The sequence below is a fragment of the Nyctibius grandis genome, chromosome 15 (assembly GCF_013368605.1).
Source record: "Nyctibius grandis isolate bNycGra1 chromosome 15, bNycGra1.pri, whole genome shotgun sequence".
NCBI classification, from domain to species: Eukaryota; Metazoa; Chordata; class Aves; order Nyctibiiformes; family Nyctibiidae; genus Nyctibius; species Nyctibius grandis.
The window spans coordinates 6,935,935-6,953,150 of record NC_090672.1 but is presented as its reverse complement, the minus strand read 5'-3'; the positions used below and the strand labels follow the sequence as shown (position 1 = coordinate 6,953,150).

The window sequence follows — 17,216 nt, the reverse complement described above, 5'->3', positions numbered from 1 at the left end:
CCAGTCTGCCTATGCCAGAGCACTGAAAGCTACTATGTGTCTACATAATGCCTGTTCCTGCGGGGTTTGTGAGCTGCTGCCTGGGACAGGCTGTTAAAGGGAAGGGAAAGGCTGGTGTGGGGGCAGAAGTGTGACCCTAAAGCTGGGCAGCTCCTCCTCACTGCACCCCAAAGCAAGGTGCAGCTCCTCCTTGCTGCAGGGCTGGGAGCAAGGAGCACCCGTGGGGTAACTAGCTGCATGCCCCAAGAGCTGTCCCAGCCCCCTTTACCTGCCACTTGGCCGGGCTGTTCTCGTAGTCATCCTCGGGCGAGCCGAGCTCCCACTCCCTATTCACGTAGCTGTTACTGGAAGTGGCTGCTCGCTCCCAGCTTGCAGTGACCTGGAGGGGATGAGGAATTTTGGGGACAAGGGGGGCTCTGGGCAGTGGCTTCCTCGTGGTGGAGCCATCACGAGACCCCCATCCCACCACCCCCACACCCATGGTACCTGGAGGTCCTTGACCCTCTTCCTTTCCATGGCCCAGGCTACTGGGGGAAGAGCAAGAGAAATGGCTCAGACCATCACGGAGCTCCCTTTGCTGAAGGGGAGCGTTTTGGGGGATCCTGAGCCCTTCCCCATGGGTGCCAACATCAGCTCCTGTGCAACTTCAGGTCTGGCCTGACTTTGCCAAGAGGCCCCTGGACTGTGGGGCTCAGCGTGTTGGGGTGCTGGGGAGGGCTCCAGCCCCTTTTGCCCCAAGCCCTGTTCACACCCTGGGACACGAGCAGGAGGGCAGCCCATGGTGTGCTGGGGTGGGGGCACGGGTTCTGGGGAGCAGCACAGGGACCCCCACAGCCACTCCACAGAGGAGGGCCACAGCTTGGGGCCCCAGGTCACTTGTACCTCTGCTATTCTCCAACGATCTTCTTCTCATCCTGCGGCAGATGATGACTCCCAAAACCAGCACCAGCGCAGTGAAGGATGTCAGGACCAGGACACGCCAGTTTGAGGTGCTAGGAGGGGAGAAAAGGGTGTTACTGAGCTTCTGTGCTGCCCCCTCTGCAGCCCTGTGCCCTGGGGAGGGCTTTTGTGCATGTATTTAGCACAACCCCAGGGGACATGAGACTACCTGGGCTGGCAAGGGTGTTCCAAGGATTTCTCCCAGGTTTCCTGGCCAGGGATCTATGCACTTGTGCACACAATATCTGGCCAACCTGGCATGAGCCAGCTGCACAGATTCATTCCCCAACACCATGGACAAGTGCCCCGGCACAGCACATGCCTGCCTGGGGTGTCGGGGTCCCCCACAGCCCTGCAGGAGCTGGACAAAGACCCTGGGAGCCCCAACCAGTGCAGCCCTACAGCATGCAGGGATACAGCAGCCCCCTTAGCATTATAGTTTGCTTTCTCCAGATACATCCCACTGGCCCCAAAGTCCTGTGGGCAGGCTGGGGCTGCCTGGTCCTTGTGCTGGGGACAGTCTCTCTCCTCCCCACTGACCCTAGCGCTCACCCAGCCTGCGGGCTTCTGCTTCTCGGCGTGGACGTGGTGTTTTCCAGCTCCAAGGGAGTCCACGGGAAGGTGGAAGCAGATGTGGCCTCTTCCTCCTGTGTCGTGTGGAGGTCATAGTGTGTTGTCTTGGGCACTGCAGTGGAAACGGATGGGAAGCAAAGCGCTGTGGTGCGTGTTACCTGTTCCTGGGCTGTAGATAAGGTTGGTGACCGGGGGTGTGGAGTGGCTGAGAAATGCCAAGCGTGGCCCCAGGGGGGCTGTGTGCACCGCAGGAGCGAGGGGGGGATGCTGGGGGACCACCGAAGGCAGCTGGGAGGGGGATTTCTTCCATCCCCGGCTCTCCGCATGCTCCCTCCCAAGCCTCCCCCCTCTCCCTTCCCTCTGCCCCTCCAGCCCCCACTGAAGCAGAACGGCCATGCTGGCACTTACCTGGGAGAACAGACACCACGACGAGGACCATGGGGTCATACCAGGCTACCTGGATCCCACACCAGTACTGATCCCCGTCCTCCACTGTCAGGTTCTCCATGGTCACCACGAACACATGCTGAGCGGGGTCATCTCGCAGGGAGACCCTGTCCCCCCGTGCCTCGTCCCCAGGGGCTGTGGTCTGAACGAGGATGGAGCAGGAAAGCCAGCTGCTGCCCCTGCACCAGTACTTGTTGGCATCCACCAGTGCCGGCTCGTACTCGCAGGGTACCTCCACGGAGCCCCCCGGGGAGCCGCTCACCTCCGCAGGGCCCCGCAGAGCCCAGCACCCTGCAGGGACAGAGGCCGTGCCAGCCTGTGGGCAAGCACAAGCCCACGCACAAGCCTCCTGCCTGTCCCCAGCCCGCTGCCCGTCCCCCTGCCACACGCACTGCTTCGTGCTACCCCCAAAATCCTCTCCCGCAGCTGGAGCCGGGGGGTCCGGGTCCGAGGTGGGGGAAGGCTCTGTGGGGACAGGGGCCAAGGAGGGAGGGAGGGCATGGCGGGGAACTGCTCGGTGTCTCCGTGCCTCCCCATGAAACCCCAGTGCCTGGAAACCCACTTCTGCTTCTGCCAGTGGGCTCTTCCAAGAAAAGCTGCCCCCCCAGCCCTGGGCAGGGCAGTGCCCCCCCGGCCCTCCTGGGCTCAGGTGTAAAAGAAAGGAAGAAATGCCAAATATCCCCCCCACCCCAGCTCTGCAGCCGCCTGGGGAGCTTCACCTCTGCCCTCCCCCAAAGCCAAATCCCCTGGGACGCTGCTGCCCACCCCAAAGTGTTGGGGTTTCTGTTAAAGCCGTCTCTGCCAGCAAGCACGAAGTAGCCAGCCCACCCTGTCCACCCTGCCCACCCTGCCCATTCTGCCCGCTGCTCTCATGGCACAGGGGGGTTGCAGGATTCGCAGCCTCCCTGCAGCCTCCCGTAGGGTGTTTTTAGGGATCCGTGAGTTGGAAAGCATTGACCACCTCTGCATGGGATTGAAATAATGAATCAGTTCTTGGCAGAGGGGAAGATTTCCATCACTGCTGAATGAAGATGTGGGTTTTGGAAGGTTGGCACGGCCCCAGTGCGCCCTTACCTGCTCCAATCAACACGAGAACATCCCGCTCTCACCTGGGAGGAGAATCCAGGTCCAGAGCAGGAGCCTTTCCCCCATCCCACTCGCTCCCTGGAGCTACATGTCCCCGGGAGTGGCCACGCCAGGTCCCAGCCACCCTCGGAGGAGCCCTTCACCACGGTGCTGCTCCTCTACTTCCTGCCCCGGTTCCGCTTTCTCCGGGGCGTGGGTGCAGCCTCGCTTCTCTAGCTCAGGGTAGCACATACGGCTGCTTCTCTGGGCCAGGAGAGAGCAGCCACCAACTGTTTCCTTCTGAAACCACTCGGACCGAGTCGTGACTTTGGCCCTTGCCAGCAGCTCTGTGGCTGGGGAGCCAAGAAGGGGTAGGAAGCAGGGGGCTGGCTTAGGCAAAGACCTCGAGAGGCTGAACTTCACTTTCTGTTTAGGAGCTTCAGGGCTGGTAGAAAAGTAAATTCAGCTTTTCAAAGGGGAAAACCTGATGCTGGAACAGAGAAATCGCTGCGGGTAGCCAAACCGCTGTGCTAAAATACCGCCGCGCCGAGCTGCAGGGTACAGCAGAGGACCGAGCGCTGCGAGAAACAAACTAGAAGTGTCAAACCATCCGCGAACCACCAGGCAGGAGAGGCAGACACCAGATTACCCTGCTAGAGTTTTTGCATGAGCACCGGAGGGACACGGGAGGTGCAGCCCTGCGCGGCGAAGCGCAGTGAGCCCTTCACACCCTTCCCTCGGCGGGGAGGAGGATCGGGGGAAGCAGCTCCGAGGTGGAGGCTCTGGCTGAGATGTGTGTGGGGAAGGTGCCTACGAAGGCATTTGCTGGCTGCGGACTTTGAGGGCAGCTCGGTTACCCGAAAGCAGCCAGAAGAACTTCTTCAAAGAGCCACTTTGGTAGAGGCTGGGGGAATTTTCCAAGCCACATCCGTGCTATCGCCATCAGATGAGAGGTATCATTTCCCCTTCCCTTTCTCTGTTTTGGGTTTGGTTTCTGGGCAGGACGAGCAGCCCAAGGCAGAGGCTGGGACCCCCCATCGCTGCGGTCCCCAGAACCATGTTATCCTTCAGAGAGCTCCGGACTCTGTTGGCAGGGGCAGAAGGCAGATCTCCCTTCTGCCCCTGAGGACACCGCAGGAATTTACAGCTGCCCAGCACCGACCCTGCAATTCCCACGTGGGGTTTTACCCCAGTATTTCTCCTTTCAGCTGTGGAACAACGGGGCCCTGGCTGCAGTGGGGACGCCGGCTGCAGGGTGCTGGTGAAGGTTTGCAAAGGGGTTGGCTCCAGCTCAGGCTCTTGGCCCCAAACCACCTCGGCAGCCTGTGAACGTGCTCCTGGAGTGGGCAGGAGTGAGGAACCCCGGAGCACTGACACGAGAGGCTCTGTCACACGAGGGGCTGTGATGTTTATCCCAATTAAAGCGAGTGTCAGGTTGAAAGAGATGAAACCAGAAAGGGAGTGGAGCACTTCAGACAGAAACCAGTGCAGCAGAGCGTGGTGTGGAGACATGCTGCCTGGTCCCCTGCAGAGATGGGGAGAACCCCACATAGAGCCCCAACCCGACACCCTCTAGCTGGGGTACAGGTGTGGGTGCTGGGGTGCTGCAGGCACCCGAGGGGAGTGAATAAACGCAGCCACCTGCAGAGGAGTCCGCAGGGAAGGGCAGGGGAAGGGACTGGGCTCTGCACCAGCATCTCTGTGGGGTGGCTGTGGCTGGGAAGACACTGCCCTCTTTGCTACGGGCAGGGGAGATGATAGGGAGAGCTGGGTCCTGCCTGCCCAGAGCTGGGTCCTGCCCTGCTCTTGAGCCAAGACCCCTTCTCTTTTGGCAGCAAGTGGCTCAGGAACACAAAGCAGGGCTATTCTGTACGAGAAGCAGCATTGCTGAAACACTTCTCAGCAATCCCAGTGATGCATCCTGACAGGAGCAAATCAGTTCGTCTTTTTGTCTCAGCCACACTCGGGGCTGGAGCAAGCACTCGCATGCGGCTCAGTAGCCATGTCAGCGAGTGAAGTGGCCCTGGCAGAGACAGAGCGATCGCTGGCGATGGGAACACGGCAGCCAGAGGCGAGCTGACACCCACACTCCTGTAGCCCCTGCCCGGCAGCGGTGGGACATGGAGCAACATGATCAGATGCTGCTTTTGCCCCGGCTCGGGTGAGATCCTGTGTCGGGGTTTAGTCTGTGGCGGTGGCCTTAACAAAAAGGCTCCAAGTCCCATGGAACAGGCGGTAATTGAATCAGTCAGTGCGTGCACCCCCTCGGTGCAGGGCCCTGCACCAACAGATCTTCTCCAGCCCCCACCCCACCTTGCTGCCCACTGCCACAGCTGAGCCTTTCCAGAGTCCTCCTCTGCTCTGGGCTTCAATGGGATTTCCAACCCCTGCTTCTGTTATTTAATCTGGGGCCTTTGAAAAATAATCTGTGTGTTTCAGGCTGTGTTTTTATGGGCAAACTTGGCAGCTTTGGTGAAATTGTCCTTAGGAGATAAAGCTGAACATAATAATTGCTAATGCAGTTCCTTTAGTGCTGGCTGATGGAACACACTCTGTCTGATCTCGCCCTTGTCTGTCTGATCTCACCCTTCCTCTGCCATCTCAGATAACCAAGACAAACCCAGATCGGTCCCAGATCTCCTGACTTAGCAATGCTAATAAAAGAGAGAAATCCTTGCAGACTTTGTGGTGGTGGAGGGTTTACTCCGGGCTGTGCCTTAGGCTGGACTCCTCAGCCAGGGAGGGTTAAGGCAGGGGTCAGTTATAACGGTGAAATTAAGAAAGCAAAATTCAACAGATTCAGAGGATGAAATTCTGGCTCTTCCATAGTTCATGGGGAAGGAATGAGTTTGGTGGGGCTCAGAAAAGTGTTGTAAGGACAGATCAGGGAGATATTACAGCAGGTTAATGGGGTTGGGCTGAGAATGAGCAGGACTGGGCAAAGGGGACAGTGAAGTAGAAACTTCTGAGCTGGCTGTAAATCCTCCACTGTTATAGCTGTGCTTCCCAAGGCAAACAGACAAGTAATTAAGCTATCAGAGATACAGTCTACCTGCAAACTAGACCAAACAATGAGGCTGAATTGCAGGTTCATTTGAAATCACTCCTGCCGTTTGCAGGTCGTTTCCTCTGATTTCATTGCTCTGCACTGATTTCAGCCCGTCAGCGCTTGCTCGGGGCTATAAACTGCTCACTGGCTCCCAGAAACCTCTGCTGGGGTCTGGGGGAGGCTGGGAGAGAAAGCGGTTTGCTTTGGATGGTGAGGAAAAACATTCAATGGTGCATGAGGGGAGGAGGATGATGCAGGTGTCAGACTGCTGGGCTCTGATAAAGCTGCTGATACCACTTATCTGCGATGGGTCAGGTCCTCCAGAGCCATAAAGCCATAAAGAGCCCTTGGAGCGGTGCCAGGCTGTGCTGATGCCTGTCTTTTGCCGGCAATCTGTGTTGTCTCATTAGGCTTCATTACACTTGGTGATATCATGATAGATAGGAAAACTGTCTTCCTCCTGAGCACTGTTAAGGCTGCAGGGCCAAATGTGTCTCTGGTGTAACACCAGTGCCTGCAGTAGGAAAGGAGCATTTGGCTTTCTGAGGCTCTCCTTGCTCAGCAGCAGCTCCTCGCTGCTCTCCTTTGCGATTCAGAAAAGAGAGACAAGTGTTGTTGGAGTTGAGCTGGGTCAGAGCTCCCTGAGCCCCAGAGCCTCTCCTGCGGCAGGGACGTGCTGGGAATCCCCCTCCAGAGGCAAGCAGGGCTGGAGCTTCAGCCCCGGTGGTGCGTTGGGGGCTTCCTCTCCTCTTCACTGGGGATTAAGTTCATCCCACCCTCCGGGAAGGGTTTGTCCGAGCACCAGCACAGCTTGGGAGCCCGGGGCAGAGCCACAAGGTGCCTGTGGCAGATTTGGGTCTCTGGGGTCTGTATGACCCAGCAGGCAGCTCGGGTCAGGGCAGTACCCCCACTCTGTGCAGGGACTGGTGCAGGAGAAGGCTGAGCACTCCTTCAAGACACTTTAGCATGAGGTCTCCATCCTCAGGAGGCCATTACAGCACTGGGACACCCATGGAAAGGATTGTGCTCACACCCATGGGCTTTTTGACAAGTTCTTGGTGTATTTAAGAGGACAGAGAGTTGCCCTGGCTTTGTTGAAGTCCCCCCAAGGTTTGCTGTTCTCGTCTTCCTGGCCCTACCTGGTGTGGAGTGTGTGCACTATGTTAAACCATTAGGCTGGCCGCGCTGCTTATAAGTTATCTGATCCAGACACCGTGGCTCGTGATAGTGCTTATTTTTGTGCTGTTGATCATCTTCCAGTGCTGGAGACCAACGGGTGGTCTGGGAGCAGGATGGTCTGTGTCAGGCCTGGGTTTAGCTTCTTGGCCTTGGGTGAGCCTGAAAAGCCCCTGTCTTTCTGGGTTGGTTTTCATCTTTTCTGGCTGTTGCTGCCAAGACCAGTCATCTGACCCGGCAGAACCATCTCTGCTGTCAGAGGAAATAACAGGCAGATATAATTAGCAATGTCAGGCCCAGGCAGCCAAACAGTGATCGGATGGGTGCAGATGGCTCTTGGAAACATGGTCTGTTCCTCTGGCTTGGGGCCGTCTGCTGATCTGGAAGGAGGGGACTGGAGATTGAATTGAGTCTCTCTTAAATAAACTTCTCAGTAAAGACTAATATCTTCCCTGTCTAATCGACAACACCAGATTGCTCTAAAGGGAGTTGTAAATAAAAGGATCTCAATGAGATATTGACTGTCACCTCCACAGATTCCTCCTGTTTCTAGATACAATTTGTTTTGCACTCCAAGCAGGTTCCTAACTGGGCTCTGTAAATGCCGTGGGTTTCCAAAGGGGACATGCCGGGATAGTTTCATAAAGAAGCTGAAATGGCCCGGGTAGCACAAGCTGCTGCTGCTTCCTGGGGTGACACACCACTGACCCTGGTCTCTTTGCCACTGCCCATGGATGCCCAGCAGCTGCCTGGGCTGAGGACTGGAGGGGTGGCCACTGGAGCAGCCCCGGTGCAGGCATGGGGCTCCCTGACGTGACCGTCCATGAGCCGGGTGTGAAGCACGGCTGGAGCAGCACAGCAGGCCTGGCTTCATGCTCTCAGCTCATCAACTGATCAGAGCTGGCAGCAAGAAACCTCCCTGCCCAGGGCCGCCGTCCAGCCCCGCCTGACCGTGCCCCGTGGGCATCTCCCGCAGCGCGGGGAGGAAGGGCAGCGATGCCCGGTGGCGAGGACAGGGAGCCCCGGGCTCTCTGCAGGGCCGGGGGGGGCCTCTGTCACGGCGGATGGAGATGGGGGTGGGGGCTGGAGAGGGACCAGTGGTTGCGTGGAAGCTGCCACGGGACCTGCCTGCGTGGAGGGGAGCTCCCACGGCTTCCCCGCCCCCGGGCGGGACCGGCGGCCCCCGGCCCCCTCCCCTCCTCCGGGCGGGGGAACTCTGCGAGCGGGGCGGGAGCGGCGGCGACGGAGAGGAGCCGGGCACTGCTCCGCTGTCCTGCGGGGGATCGGGACCGGGCCGAGACGAGCCGAGCCGGGCTGTGCTGAACCGGGCCGCTCCGAACAGAACCCAAGCGGACCAAACCCAGCCGTGCTGTGCCGAATCGGGCCGGACCGAGCCGTTCCAGACCGGGGCTAACGGGACCGAACCGGGCCGGACCGAGCCATGCCAGACCGGGAATAATGGGACTGGGCCGAACCGTGCCAGACCGTGACTAACGGCACCGAACTGGACCGTACCGGACCGTACCGGACCGTACCGGACCGGGACTGACGGGACCGGGCCGGGCCGGGCGGAGCGGGGCCGGCGCTGTCCGCGGTGCTGAAGGCGGCGCGGGCGCTGTCCGCGGTGCTGCAGGAGCGGCCCGGCCCGGCCCGGCCCCCCCGCCGCAGCCGGGGCCGGCCCATGCCCCCCCGCCATGGAGGCCCGCGCCGCCGGCTCGGGGGGGGCTGAGTACAACGAGGCCCTGCTGCACAAGGTAGGGCGGGGGCAGCGGCGGTGCTCGGAGGAAGGGGGGAACCGGGGGGGTTTGCAAAGAGCACGGCGGGTGGGGGGTGCCGGGGCAGGGCGCCTGCTTGAACTTCGCCATCAAACTCCGTCCCTCTCCCCTCCTCTCTCCTCTTGCCCCAGTGGGGTCCATCTGCCACCCCCATCCTGGCGGGGTCGAGGTGGGGGGCGCTGCAGCTCTTCGCCCCCTCGCCCCGTGGTGGCTGCGGCTGGGCAACCCCCGCGGCTCGGTCCCGGTCCCCGCCACCTCCCGGGTGACGGCGGGGAGGGGGACGGCAGGATCGGGCGTGTTTGGAAAGCAACGCGGGCAGGAGCGCTGGAAAGGGGCCAGCCCCGCGGCACAGCCCGCAGCCGGCGATCAGCCGCTCCCGCTGTCCTGGGCATGCTCCGGGGGGCCCGGGGGGAGCTGCACCCCGGGGCTCTGTTTGCCAGAGGCAGCCTAAGGAGCCGGGACTTTCCTGCCATGAAATAGCGGTGTCCCAAGAGACGTCCGTCCCTGCCCTCCTTGCTTTAAAATCCTTCTCTTCTGCGGGGTCCCTGGGACTGCGTTTTGTAACCCCACATGGCACAGAGGGTGGCCGGGGCTGCTGCTGTCCCCACAAGCCCTGGGTGGCTCAGGCTCTGCTGCAGGCTCTGCTGGAGCAGGGCTTTTGCTCCCTGCAGTCAGACGCTACCCAGCAACTCCAGGAGACATGGAGGAGACTGTGATCTCTGCCAGAACCACCCATCACTCCTTCTTGCTGTCCTCACGCCACTTTGCTGCAGTCCCCAGTGACTGTGCAGGGACAGACTCCCCTGGGGAGCAGAGGAAAAGCAGGGGTGAGGCAGGGCAGGGGAAAGGGCTGGGGCTGTGTGGATCCCTCTTCACAAATCCCAGTCTATTCTATATCCCACTTGACTCAGGGCAATGTGCCCAGCCCTTGATTAGCAGGAAAATATCAATTACTAGCAACTCTCATTTCTGTTGTACACCGAGTACGTAGGACAAGCCTCCAGGGATGACTCAAGAAACTTTGATTCTTTGCAAAGCCTTAACTCTCTCCTCTCCAGCAATGAGCTGCTGCAGTAAAGGAACGAAATTGGAGGAAATGAGTCTCTGGGCAGAAAAGCTGCCCAGGCAAATAACCATCCCAGCCCCACGTTCTCTGCCGTTTCCCTTGGTATTTTGCTGCTGCTCCCAGCTGGGTTGCTTGTCTTGCAGAAACAAGCCTGTTCTTTCTCCAGGGACATGAGGCAGCAAATACCTCACTAGATCTTGTTTCTGAGCAAGGAATCACATTTCAGATGTGCTGAGAAACCCTGAGAGAGCTTTGCACTCTGGAGGCAAAGGTTAAGTGGTTTCTGGTTGGTGGCTAAACCCAGGCCCAGGGAGGAAACGGGTTAGGAGCAAATCAAAGCGGGAACAGCAGAGGTTTGTTCTGGGCTGTTCCAGAAAAGTTTCACTTGGCACAAAATGATGGATTCTGCTTTCAGGGGATTTGACCCATTGCCAAATTGTTCTTCCTCCCGTTGTATTCTCAGATACATTTAGCTGGAACAAGCCCTGGGGGAGAGGGATGTGCCCCTGGGCTGTGGTTGATCCCAGGTGCTAGCGGGGGGTTTACAAACAGGGATCCCCTGTGTGATCTGAGCCAGCTTTTTTTGATGTGCAGCCCTAGGGCTCATGTCTACAGGGTTGAAACTCTGACAGTGCAAGGGCCCAGCGGGCTGGCAGAGGGCCAGTGTAAGGGGCTTGGCCATGGTAAAACACTGCCTGGGCAGGGTTGGGACAGCTCTGAGGTGTTCCTGTGGCACAGAACAGCTCGAGGCAGCAGTCAGCAGCATCCAAGTTGTGCTGGAGCACTGCCTGGAGCAGGGGAGAGGCAGTACAATTTTGTACATAGAGCAAGTAAAAATAAGTCTCAGTAGTTCACCCCTGAGAGACTGTGAGAGCGGGGTGGCGAGGGGCCGAAAGTAGCCATAGCTTCGCTCTCAGACCTCTCCCAGTGCCGCGTCTTGGCTGAGATCTGCAGGCAGCTGTGCTGGGGTGCACGTACACAATTGCCACAATTTGTCATGACAAATCCTGCTGACCTGGGAGCAAATCCTTGGGGTTTGGGGCTTCAGCAACCCTCTGAGAGCAGCAGAAGAGCCCGTGGAGGGCACTTCTCCCCTCCCTGCATCCCCCAGGACTGGGCTTTTACCCTGTCAGGCTAATAGTGACATTTAGCTCAGGTCCAGCTACCGCATGCTAAAGCTCAAAAATGACCTGAGAAGATAACCTCAACACACACGCGCTATCCCAGATCTCCTCCTGCTTGGCTGGCACTGGAAATGCAGCAATCACCTCCCTACGCTGCCTTGACAGCCATGCAAAACTTCCCTTCCCTAGGCACATTAGACCAAAATATCTCCTTTGCTCACTGGCTGCTAGCATGGATAGGGGAGATCTGAGTGGGTTTGCTCTCGCTGCCCCATCGCTCTGCCTTTTCTCTGCAACCTACACAGAGCCAGCAGCGATGTTGAAGGGGGGTGATTCGTCTAGCTCTGAATTAGCCCCAAACCCCCTAATCTGTGGTACGGGGAGGGATATTTGCTCTTTCCCTAAGGCAGAGCTGGCAGACAGCTCTGCTCAGGGGGGTGTTACAAGCTGTGCCCACTTTTCTGCTGGGGCTGTGGAGCAGGTGAGCTGTGGGGTGGTGGTGAAGCAAAGTTACCTCTGCCCACCCAGTGGAAATAATTTCCTTTAGCTGGAAACGAGAATTGTTTTGATTGTGCTGGGGCTCAGGAGCGGTGCTTTGGGACTGTCACCAAGCGGCTTTCCTGGTCGTGACCAGCTTTCCCTCTGTGCCTTGGCCAGCCCATCTGTGCATGTACCCCAAAAAAGCACCTCTCCATCCCCACACTGCTGTGCAAAGAGAAACTGTGGCACCAAAAGGAATCTCTGAACATTTTTGCCAAAGTTTTCCAGGCAAAGGAAAACCCCTCAGAAAACCTGGAGTGCTGAGGGGGTGCTGGGGAGGCCGGGCTGTGGCCGAGGGTGCTGGCAAGAGGCAGGGTGGGTACAGAGCTTCATTGCTGGGAGGCTTCTTGCTACTGTGCCTCAGGCATGTCCAATCTGAGGTTTCAATGGCTGGCTAGCCACGTCCACCCCACAGTGGGGTTTTTATTCTTCTTTTATGTTTATTTCGTAGCCAGGAAGGCCACGGTGGTTTCCACTGTGCTGTACCTCCACAGAGCCCATGAGTGTTTCCTAAAGTCATCAGGAAAGTCTCTTGGCTGATTCAGGCCAACTTTTACTATTCTTATTATTAAGTCATGAAGCAATTCATGAGTTGTCTCTATTATAAATTCCAATTAAATTATTGATAGGGGAGTCTGCCTTTTATACATGTTCTCTGTAAATCCTGGGCTCTGGAGGCTTTCTGGTGCTTATTCCAGCCAGCTCTCCTCCCTCCATTATTAATGCTGTTCTCTGCATTCAATGCCTCCAAAGACAGGGCTGCAGGGTGCAGCTGGTCTTCTTGAACCTCCCAGCACCAGTGTTTTACCTGGGAATAGTGTGTAGCACCGAAAAATTCAGCACTGGAGTGCGGGAGCCCCATGTTCTCCTATGTGGCTGCTCCAGGGTAGATCCTGCTCTCTGCACGGGGAAGGTGCCTGGGCCCCAGGGCAAAGCCAAAGGGACCCTGGGCAGGGCAATTCCCCCCAGGGAAAGGGGTGACCCAGCCTCTCCGGCTCACGTGCAAGGGCTTCACCCAGAGATTTCTGCCTCCCAACATCCCCCCAGCTCCCGCGCAGGCTCCCAGCCCACGAGGCTGCTCTGAATGTGCAAGTGACCTGCAAACAGCCCGACTCTAGTGTGGGAGGAGGGAGAAATCTTTGGCTGTGGATCTGGCTGCTGGTTGCTGCCTCTCAACACACAGGTCTGTGTAGCAGCGTGCGTCTGGCAGAGGTGCAGGGCTCCCTCCTGCCAACAGCTCTGCTTAGCAGGTCAGGCTTTTCCCAGGAGATATTTGGGGTTTGGGGTGTTTTTTTCCGAGGGAAAATGCTGATTCACAGAAGCAAGCGTTTCACAGAAGCATATCGGCGTTAACACGCTCCAGGCGGGTCGTGGTGCGGTGATTTATGCATGGCAGGATGCTGGTCTCCTGCCAGTCCACGTTCCTGCTTTGTTTGTGGTCCTCAATCTTCTTGGCTTTTGGTTTCAGCCCACTCCTTCGGGGTCCGTGGGGTGGGAGGAACTGCTGTGCTGGGTGCTGTGGCACGTGCCTGGTGGCTGGATCCCCCAAGGCCTCCCGGGGCATGGAATCAGGTCTTGATCTGCCAGAGCTGTTCAGGCACTTGATTAAACATGTTCCTCCACGCTCATCTGCCCTGCATTTCACAAGGGGGTACGCACAGTGCCTGAAGTTGTGCCAGGCTGGGTTTCACCCTGGGACCCCTTGGGGCAGGGGAGGTGGTGGAGGGACGGGACCAGATACCCACAGAGGCTCCCCTGGCTGTTGGGAAGGTGCTGAAGTAACAGCTCTTGCTCAGCAGGTGACGAGTGACCTTCACAATGTCACCTGGGGTGGGGATGAAGGGCTGAGGTGTCCCAGGATGGAGCAGGGCTGCTGGAGCTGCATCAGACTAAACACAAATCAAGGGGGGAAACAACAAATGCAGCAAAGTGCAGCATAGGTGGAGGCAGAGTGGGGAGGTTCAGCCCCAGCACCTCTGGCTCAGCCCTGCAGCCTCAGGGGTGGCACAGGACCGGTGACAAGGGGGACTCTGCCCTGGGGCTGCAGCTATGGGAACACCCATGTCCTGAAAGACAGAGCCAAAACCACTCCTGAGCAAGAAGCCCGTTAGCAGAGTGTTTATTTTAACTTGTGTCCTGCAAAAGGGTTGGAAGTGCCTCGGTTTCCTGGAAGGATGGGAATGTTTGTGCTGGTGGCTCTGTGAACAAAACCCAGACACCGGCAGAGAGGGGAGGGAGGGGTTTGGGTTTGCACCGTTGGTCTCCGTTAGGCCAGGGATCTGGAGGAACACAGGCAGGAGCAGAAGGGAGGACAGGCTTCCCAGGGATGCAGTGTGGGTACCAGGGCCACAGGCTGGCAGCTTGGGAGCTGCTCGGGAGGTGGTGGCAGTGCCCCAGCTCTGACACCTGCACAGCTCCCTCGTCCCCTCTGCTCGGGGACAAGCAAGCTTTGCTCCCTGCGGGACAGCCCTGGGGCTTCCCACGAAGGGCTGGAGAGGCAGAGGGGCTCCGTGACTTCAAACCCAGTGCCCTGCTGGAGGGAAACGCTGCAGGTCCATGGTGTTAATGCAGCTGAAGACAGCCTGGTGCCCCGGATAGGCTGCATGGCTGTGGCAGTGATGCTCTCTTTACTACACTGTTTTGGATCTAATCCAGCACCCTCAGAGTCATCCCAAAGAGGTTTTCTGCCAGGGCTGTGAGAGCCAAGGCTGCCCTGCCCAGCAGCTTCCCAAGCCGGGACAGGAGCATCTCTCCTACTTGCTTGCTGTGACGGGCTGCACTTTGCACCTCTTCCACCTCTCTGCACTTGGAGAGGGCACAGTGGGGCTCATGCCCAAAGCTCAGCCTGGGGCACATTTCATTTGTTACAGAGGTGGTCAGAGGGGTGCAAATTGCTCCCTGGGCAGGTGGCAGGACTAAAGGTGACAGAGAAGAACAAGGTGCAGTGGGACAAGCCATCTGGCCATGGCACTGGCACCCAGCAGCCCATGGGAACAACCTGCTGACAAGTGGGGCTGTGCAGGGGGGCTACCATGGGGCTACCACAGGACCCATGGCTCTGCTGTGATCTGGGGATGGGTTGGCCCTTCCTGATCCTGCTGCGTTCACTGCCGCATCCCCCCAGCACCCCCTCCCCAAACGCCATCCCCCAGCTGCGTGCCGTGCCTGCAGGCTCTGGCATTGCCTGCTCCCTCACACTGAAGCCTCTTTACATGGTCCTTGCAGACGATCCTGGTTGGAGACAGCGGCGTGGGGAAGACGTCTCTGCTGGTCCAGTTTGACCAGGGCAAGTTCATTCCTGGCTCCTTCTCCGCCACCGTGGGCATTGGGTTTACGGTAAGAGCCTGATCCCTGGTCCTTGGGCTGTGCAACCTCGCTCACCCTTGGGGGAGAGGTTTTATTTGGGTAATCATAATCTGTGATTCTAAGCGGTGCTAAGCACCAAGAATTCAGAGAATTTGCTTTGGTGCTGCTGGGTGAGGGGCCCGGTTTGGCTGCGTGCTCACCGGGAAGCTGGGGGCAGCCATGCTTCAGGCTGCTGGGGGGGGATGGAGGATGGATGAGGCTTCATATGGCAATACCCGTGGTGGGGCTGTGCCCAGGCAAAGCCCTTCACATCACACATGGAAAGCCGCCTTTGGAGCGGCCCCACTCTCCCGAGGAGAAGCCAGCCTGTGTCCTGCCTGTGTGGCCCAGGGTCCTTGTGAAAAGTCAGGCAGATGGTGGCAGCGCCTGGGAAAAGCACTCGGCCGCCGTCCAGTGCTATTTGCAGAGCTGCCACGGGGCCGGCGAGTGGCTCTGACGCAAGTGTCCCCTCTCCTGGGGGAGCCCAGGACAGAGACAGCACTTGGGACCTCACTGCACAGCGAGACCAGCATCCCTCCAGCATCCATGGCAAGGCTGGGGCTCAGCAAGAGGCTGTTCCCCACAGGATGGCTGTTACCTGTGAGGAGGCTGTTACCCACGGGGATTTTCTCTCTAGTCCAGGCCAAGGAAGCAGGGAAACACGTGGTACCAGTGCGGGGGGTCTGGGGCCAAGCAGCCCAGGGGCTGGCAGCCAATGGTGCCCCTGTGGGCAGTGCCGAGCCCAGGGCAGGCAGAGGAGGCTCAGTCATGCTCCTGACCTTTGCCGGCTCCCGGCTGCCTTGTTTCCCCTGGAGCAAATGACAGCGTGTGGAGGTGATGCTCAGCCAGGCGTTCGTCCTGCCTGGGCAGCTCCGTGAGCACCACCACGGTTTGCTGTATCCTTCCAGCCCCCCTCCCCAGCAAGCTGCAGGGAGCTCATCGGCTTCCAGGAGCTCCGAGTGCCTCCAGCCTTCAGCTCTGGGCACTTTTCCTGGCCAAAGAGCGTATATAAGCTATAAATCCCCCGGCTGGGTCTGAGCGCAGTTACGGGACTGGAAATACAGGTTCCCTTTCCCGAGGGGCAGAGGAAGGCTTGGCTGGAGCAGGAGCCGGCAGCCGGGGAAGGCGCGGAGGTGGGTGCCGTCACAGAGGGCATCTCTGCCATCAGACCTCCCGCAGCCGCGTGTGGCCTTCGCCTGGAGAGCAGCGAGGGGCACGGCTCTGCCCTGGCCTGAATGCCAGCGGTGTGAGCGGGGCTGGGGGTTTGCACTGAGATTAGCCCTGGCATGGGGGAGGTGGGCTGGGTATCCCGGGAAAATAAATCAGAGGGGGCTGAAGGCTCCTGTCTGTGGAGCGGTGCCTGGCAGCCTGAAGCCCCTGTGCAGCCGTAGCGTGTGGACCTGGACAGGGTTTTGTGGAGTGAGTTTTTGGGTAACACGACATCCCCAGCTCTCTCCCGGGACTTCTCCCGCATTCCCACGCTTGGGCTTTTCCCACACAAAGTGCGTTATGAGCCAGGCCCCAACGGCCAGTGTGGGGTGCTGGGGGCTGTGAGCAGCCGGGGGGAGCGGGAGCCCTGGCAGCCGCCCCGGCCGAGACGCAGGCGCCGCTGAACCGGCTCACCGCAGCGCCCGGCTTCCGGCTAACGGCCGCTGCTGGCGGCTTCCTCCCGGCTTGGCTGCGCCTTGCTGCTAGCCCAGGGCCCAGCTCGGCAGCCATTGGGGCCGCGGTGGACAGGACAAACCCCCCACCCTCGGGTGGGCTGGTGGGGTGGGAGCAGGAGCTGCCGTCCTCCCCGTCCCCACCGAGGCGGTGTGGCGGGGGTCATTCAGCAGCACCGGGGTCTCCAACCCCACACCCCGCGGGGGACGGGGGGCTGTTCATTTGTGGGGTGAGCGGTTCCTCCTCTCCCCATCCATGTGCCCGGAGGGACGTGCCAGGGCTCTGCCCGCTGTCCGGTGTCACCGAGCCCCTGGCAAACCCCAGCACCCCGGGGTCCCCGCCGTGGGGGTGCAGGGGGGCAGGTTTCCAGCTTTGAGCCTCCTCTTCCTCATCCCGTGGCCGGGCTGGGCAGGAAGGCGGCCGGGGCACAGCCTTGGGGGTGGCATTGGCCGGGG

General features: G+C 59.3%; 1 protein-coding gene across 1 annotated transcript; it reads right to left on the bottom strand.

The window, feature by feature from the left end:
• Window positions 1-486: 486 nt before the first annotated feature.
• Window positions 487-3,137, bottom strand: LOC137670632 (CMRF35-like molecule 3; the record flags this gene model as incomplete). The annotated part of the gene is made up of 5 exons (XM_068413561.1): window positions 3,069-3,137; window positions 1,921-2,250; window positions 1,492-1,624; window positions 883-992; window positions 487-527 (listed from the first exon to the last, which is right to left on the bottom strand). Coding segments are annotated over exons 1-5 (657 nt in total), but the record flags the coding sequence as incomplete, so codon positions are not given.
• Window positions 3,138-17,216: the final 14,079 nt, after the last annotated feature.